The 7,500-nt window shown below is 43.7% G+C and overlaps 1 protein-coding gene across 4 annotated transcripts in view; it reads right to left on the minus strand.

The window, feature by feature from the left end:
• The window catches only part of LOC109056617 (AF4/FMR2 family member 3-like), a 20,801-nt gene that overhangs the window by 9,629 nt on the left and 3,672 nt on the right, over positions 1-7,500 (minus strand). For 3 of the 4 annotated variants that reach the window (XM_042778461.1, XM_042778458.1, XM_042778462.1), the window contains exon 2: positions 2,566-2,689. In XM_042778461.1, coding sequence (XP_042634395.1) covers positions 2,566-2,689 — 124 coding nt within the window. The remainder of the gene's footprint in view (positions 1-2,565; positions 2,690-7,500) is intronic. The other variant, XM_042778459.1, reaches the window with a different exon arrangement.

A 7,500-nucleotide genomic window follows, 5' to 3' on the forward strand; every position in this document is an offset into this window, starting at 1 on the left:
AGTAAATCAGACAAAGGAATAAGTGTCTTTATGCTCCGTGACACATCTAGGGTTAGCGGCCCAGGTGTGTTTGATTAGCACTGGAGCCTCCAAGAGTACGAGTGAGACGTCAAGCTCCCAAAACACTAACACACACCACATCTATGTTTCCTAGCATACACCAACCCATCCGGTATGACAGTACACCGATATTTAATGTGAATAAGTTTCAGCGTATGGCTGTGGCGTCCTGTGATCTTCAGAGCCTCCATTACACCGAAACTGCACAATTAGGGATGTCTGAGCGATCGGTACTCACGCTTTCAGAAATGCCATCATTATAGTCACTCACAACAATACATCTAGGACTGTACTAATTAAAAACATGCATTTATGCAATAGCGCTACTGTGCTGCAGCATGGGTTAGTACAGCTGTACTGGTGACGCTCTGCTCTGCTCACGTGATAATGAAGTGAAGTGACGTGTGGCAAAGTATGGTGACCCATAATCGGAATTTGTGCTCTGCATTTAACCCATCCAAGTGCACACACACACACACACACCATGAACACACACCCAGAGCAGCAGGGAGTGGGTTCGGTTCTTGATCAAGGGTCTCTCCTCAGTCGTGGTATTTAGGAAGGAAGAGAGCGCTGGTCATTCACTCCCCCTACAATCCCTGCTGGACCTGAGACTCGAACCCACGACCATCGGCTTACAGGGCAGACTCTCTAACCATTAGGCCCATAATGGCTTTGCAGGACTACGTTATTTGGATATTTAGTCTAAAAAGTTAAATCTGATTTCGTTGCATAGAACTGAATAAAAATAATATATTGGTATTTAATATTAATATATTTTGTCAAATTTTAATTTAAAGTTACTTTCATTAAAAGTGTGGGGTTTTTTTGGTTTGTACTTTTTTTTTAAATTCAGTATCATTAAAATTGTTGAGTTAAATTAAAAAATCTTACAAAATTACTTTATATTATTTAAGAAAAGAATACATAATTATTTAAAATCATTCTCAGTTTCAGTTGCGGTTTTTGGCCCAGAATCTTCCTTTCGGTGGATCCCTAATTTATACGGCTCTGCACGCCGTCACACTGGACATATTCATCCTAGAACACTTCACATGAAGAATCGTCACGCAAACAGAGTACAGGATTTAACATCTGCTCAATGTTTATCAGACTGAATCTAATCCAGTTTATGTAGTGATCTGATATAGTGACTTTCAAACACACACTTCACTTCTCTCACACTCACACACACATTCACTCACACACACATTCACTCACACACACATTCACTCACACACACATTCACTCACACACACTGTGCGACATCAACTATGGCTTTTCACTTCCCTTTCACAAACCGATCCATCTCCCATTCTAAGTTACGTCCTTTGGCTGTTTACTGTTTTAATTATTAAAATTCTGATTAAAAAAAATTGCTTTCCTAATACGAGGTGACTTGTGACTAAAGTGACTTACAGGGGTATTTTCTTTTTACCTTTGTAATGGCATTACTTTCATCTGTCAAATTCAAAAATTTATGTTTATAAGTTTCTTAAAATTTCTATTTAGAACAATATAATAAAAAGTAGAATAAGACAAATTAGTTACCAATCATACAAAATTAGTATTAATAAAAAATTTTTTACTGCAGAGTGTGCACAGAAGAACACAAAAGTGGTTTGTAGATACATTTTCAGATGTTTAATGAGGCTCAGAGGTGGCATGAGTGCAATTAAATTCATACATTTATGTGGAGAATCATGTTTTAAATATAAAATTTTGAATACAGAAATATTAAATGATTTAAATAACTGAAATTATATGCTATAAATTAAACTAAATCCGCCAGCAGGTGGCAGCAAGTCATTGATTTTATCACTGAATCATTCATTCAATTGAATCATTTGACCGGGTGATTCATTCAGGAATGAAGCAAGTGAATGTCTTTATGAATGGGTGATCATGAATCACTGACTCACTAGATTCTTCAAAACTGCATCACTGAATGAATGAAACTCGGCTGTGCTTGCTTTTAGAGATGGGAAGAGGCTGAGCTGTTACCATATTTGAAACTATTTTCGTTGAAGAAATAGAGCAAAATCAGGCAATTATTTTGTATTAAATCAATATCACATTTTCAAACTCCCTTAACTATTAAAAGATGTCGCGATCTGCGGGCAGACAGAAAATGAGAGCGTGCGAGTGAGTTCTCAAGACTCAGAAGCATGTGCAAATGATACATTCCTTCAACTGTCATGGTGTTATAAGTGCAGAACCTGCGTAGTGAGTAGAATTGTTATTAATAGCCGCAGTCCTGCGCAGAAATTCAAGTTCTACTCTGTGTTCTCTGCCACTAACACGACTGAATGATGCGAGCGGCATCACTGTCACGGAGAAGCTGCAGCCGTGGCAGGGATGATTATTGGCAGAACAACAACAATGCACTACATGTTTCTTGTCCCCTCATTTTTTCCAATTAACAGAAATCCGTCATAGCAAAAGAGAACTTTAATCCATGCACACTCTCTCTCACTCACTCACTCGGGTTATGAGAAACGTCACCTTATACGGCTTGCTGAAGAGAGGAGCGATTCTGTCATACTGCATCTCCTCCTGCTGCACCCCCTGACTCCTTCTCTCCTTCTCCATCCGTCGCAGCATGTTGCGATCCTCCATCTGCACACTGTGAAAACACACACACACTAATGTAAGTCAGGGTGCAAACATAAGCACAAACTTTAAATCCATTTGAACTCAACATTTAGACATGCATGCCACACCTGAGCCGTGTGTGTGTTCATGATGAAGGGAAATAAAAGCACAGAGAGGCTTGTATGTTCTAAAGGGTGTGTTCTGCGTGTGTCTCAGGTGTGTGTCCAGAGGGAGAAGTGTGTAAAGAACATCTGCTCTCAATTAAGACTCTCTCTATCACACAGTAGGGCTTGGCGATATATATAAAAAAAATTATCCCTCGATATTGTCAAAATGTTTATGATATCCGATATATATCTTGATGTTTGCATTTAAATAATAAAACATTTTATTAAATGAACACATGTATATGTAACTCAAGTAGTGCAAAACAAGTACACAAAAGTGCATTCTGTCAACTTTTTTAGTGCATGTAACACTGTGCAACTGGGGGAATAATTAAACTGGGATAAGTATTTTTTACAGGTTTTTAGCTAAGAACAAGTCTGTCTACCGTCTCTGGTTTAAGAGAAGCTCTGTGGCATAAAACTATGTTTCCACTGGCACTAAAAACCCTCTCAGATGGGGAGCTATTTCCTGAAGCACATAGGAATTAATATATATAAATGAATACCAAAGACTTGTACACTCTCTCTGTCTATATTATGAAAACTGGTAAAACAAATGAAAAATATTATAACAGTGAAATTCCTAATAGTAATAACACGTTGACATAGCCTATGTTTCTCTATCCACACAACAGCGATTTAGTTAGTGCATTTATACAGCGACCACAATCACAAACCGTACAGTCGAGATCTCATGAACACAGACCAGCTGAATGATGCCTTCATTTAGATCGATAAACTCCTGCTTGTTTGTTTTTCAGATCATCTGCGGAGGAGCGAGCATTTGCATGCACATGGTTGCCAGATTGTTTAAAATAAGCAAAACACCAGGAAGAAAATGTATCTATGTAACAGTGAAGCCCTGATTTGGGGATTTGAACTCTTGATATCTGGCAACAGCACTCATGAAAGCTCGCTTAGTAGAGGCGTCTAGAGCAGTCCACAATAACATGTTCAGTTTTTGGACGTTCAGCACATTCTTTTGGGAAAGTATGCTTGAATTTGAAATATTCAATATTCACAATATTTTCAAATTTTAATATTCGATATATCGCCAAGTCCTATCTAGGGATGTGCGCGATGACTAATTTGACTGTCGTTTAAAGGGAAGTTTCGTATCCGACTAGTCGACTAGTCTAAAAGCAGGAAACCCCCAAAAGATGGTAAGAAAAAAAAACGTTGTGCGTGTATATAATAGCCTACATTTGAAATACTTAATCTATGAATCACACTGACAAATCCCTCAACGAATTCCGCTAAAAATAGGTCAGAACTATGCCATACTCTTGCCTTGCGTTATCATCATTTAATTTTAGGCAGTCGTTTAAAAATAAAAACAAATAAAAAATAAAAGAGCACACACTCAACATCAGCCCATGCTTATTTATTAAAATCTCCTGGGGAAATGCAGAACCATGAAAAATCAATCAATAGCCTGACAGTATTCTTCATCTTCATATAACGTTTGCCAACATATTAAAACACAAGACAAAAACAATAGCACGGTGTCACACACACACACACACACACACACACACACACACACACACTCAGCAAGGACAGTCTGTCACACATACACACACACACACACACACACACACAGCGAGCACAGTCTGTCACACACACACACACACACACACACACTCAGCAAGGACAGTCTGTCACACACACACACACATACACACTCAGCGAACAATGTCTGTCACACACACACACACACACACACACACACACTCACACTCAGCGAGCACAGTCTGGCTGTCACTCTCACACACACTCACACACACACACTCAGCGAGCACAGTCTGTCACACACACACACACACACACACACACACACACACAATCAGCGAGCACAGTTTGTCTGTCACTCACACACACAGACACACACTCAGCGAGCACAGTTTGTCACACACACACTCAGCAAGCACAGTCTGTCACACACACACACACACACACACACACATTCAGCGAGCACAGTCTGTCACACACACACACACACACACACACACAGCGAGCACACACTGGCAGTCGTAGCACACACACACACACACACACACACACTCAGCGAACACAGTCTGTCTCACACAAACACACACACAATCAGTGAGCACAGTCTGTCACACACACACACACACTCAGCGAGCACAGTCTGTCACACACACACACACACACTCAGCGAGCACAGTCTGTCACACACACACACACACACTCAGCGAGCACAGTCTGTCACACACACACACACACTCAGCGAGCACAGTCTGGCTGTCACTGACACACACACACACACACACACACTCAGCGAGCACAGTCTGTCACACACACACACTCAGTGAGCACAGTCTGAGACACTGTCACACACACACACACACACACACACACACTCAGCGAGCACAGTCCGTCACACACACACACACACACACACACACACACACACTCAGCGAGCACAGTTTGTCACACACACACTCAGTGAGCACAGTCTGTCACACACACACACACACACACACACACACACACTCAGCGAGCACAGTCTGTCACACACACACACACACACATTCAGTGAGCACAGTCTGTCACACACACACACTCAGCGAGCACAGTTTGTCACACACACACACACACACACTCAGCGAGCACAGTTTGTCACACACACACACACTCAGTGAGCACAGTCTGTCACACACACACACACACACACACACACACACACTCAGCGAGCACAGTCTGTCACACACACACACTCAGTGAGCACAGTCTGTCACACACACACACACACACACTCAGTGAGCACAGTCTGTCACACACACACACTCAGTGAGCACAGTCTATCACACACACACACACACACACACACACTCAGCGAGCACAGTCTGTCACACACACACACACACACTCAGTGAGCACAGTCTGTCACACACACACTCAGTGAGCACAGTCTGTCACACACACACACACTCAGCTCAGCGAGCACAGTTTGTCACACACACACACACACTCTCAGCGAGCACAGTTTGTCACACACACACACACACTCAGTGAGCACAGTCTGGCTGTCACACACACACACTCAGCGAGCACAGTTTGTCACACACACACACACACACACACACACACACACTCAGTGAGCACAGTCTGGCTGTCACACACACACACACACACACACTCAGCGAGCACAGTTGTCACACACACACACACACACACACACTCAGTGAGCACAGTCTGGCTGTCACACACACACACTCAGCGAGCACAGTTTGTGTCACACACACACACACACACACACACACTCAGTGAGCACAGTCTGTCACACACACACACACACACACACACACACACTCAGCGAGCACAGTTGTCACACACACACACACTCAGCGAGCACAGTTTGTCACACACACACACACACACACACACACACACTCAGTGAGCACAGTCTGTCACACACATACACACACACACACACTCAGTGAGCACAGTCTGTCACACACACACACTCACAGAGATAGAGATAAAAAAAAACACACACACACACTCAGCGAACACAGTTGTCACACACACACACACATACACACACACATACACTCTGCGAACACAGTCTGTCTCACACACACACACACACACACACACTCAGCGAGCACAGTCTGTCACACACACACACACACACACACACTCAGCGAGCACAGTCTGGCTGTCACTCTCACACACACTCACACACACACTATGCGAGCACAGTCTGTCACACACACACACACACACACATTCAGCGAGCACAGTCTGTCACACACACACACACACACACACACACACACACTCAGCGAGCACAGTCTGTCACACACACACACACACTCAGCGAGCACAGTCTGTCACACACACACACACACACACACACACACACACTCAGCGAGCACAGTCTGTCACACACACACACACACACACACAGCGAGCACAGTCTGGCTGTCACTCTCACACACACTCACACACACACACTCAGCGAGCACAGTCTGTCTCACACACACACACACACACACACACTCAGCGAGCACAGTCTGTCACACACACACACACACACACACACTCAGCGAACACAGTCTGTCACACACACACACACACACACTCAGCGAGCACAGTCTGTCACACACACACACACACACACACACATTCAGCGAGCACAGTCTGTCACAACACACACACACACACACACACACTCAGCGAGCACAGTCTGGCTGTCACTGACACACACACACACACACACACATTCAGCGAGCACAGTCTGTCACACACACACTCAGCGAGCACAGTCTGTCACACACACACTCAGTGAGCACAGTCTGTCACACACACACACACACACACACACACACACACTCAGCGAGCACAGTCAGTCTGTCACACACACACACACACACACACACACACACACACACTCAGCGAGCACAGTTTGTCACACACACACTCAGCAAGCACAGTCTGTCACACACACACACACACACACACACTCAGCAAGCACAGTCTGTCACACACACACACAGTCTGACACACACATTCAGTGAGCACAGTCTGTCACACACACACACTCAGTGAGCACAGTCTGTCACACACACACACACACACACACTCAGCGAGCACAGTCTGTCACACACACACACACACACTCAGTGAGCACAGTCTGTCACACACACAT

Source organism: Cyprinus carpio, chromosome A21, assembly GCF_018340385.1.
Source record: "Cyprinus carpio isolate SPL01 chromosome A21, ASM1834038v1, whole genome shotgun sequence".
NCBI classification, from domain to species: domain Eukaryota; kingdom Metazoa; phylum Chordata; class Actinopteri; order Cypriniformes; family Cyprinidae; genus Cyprinus; species Cyprinus carpio.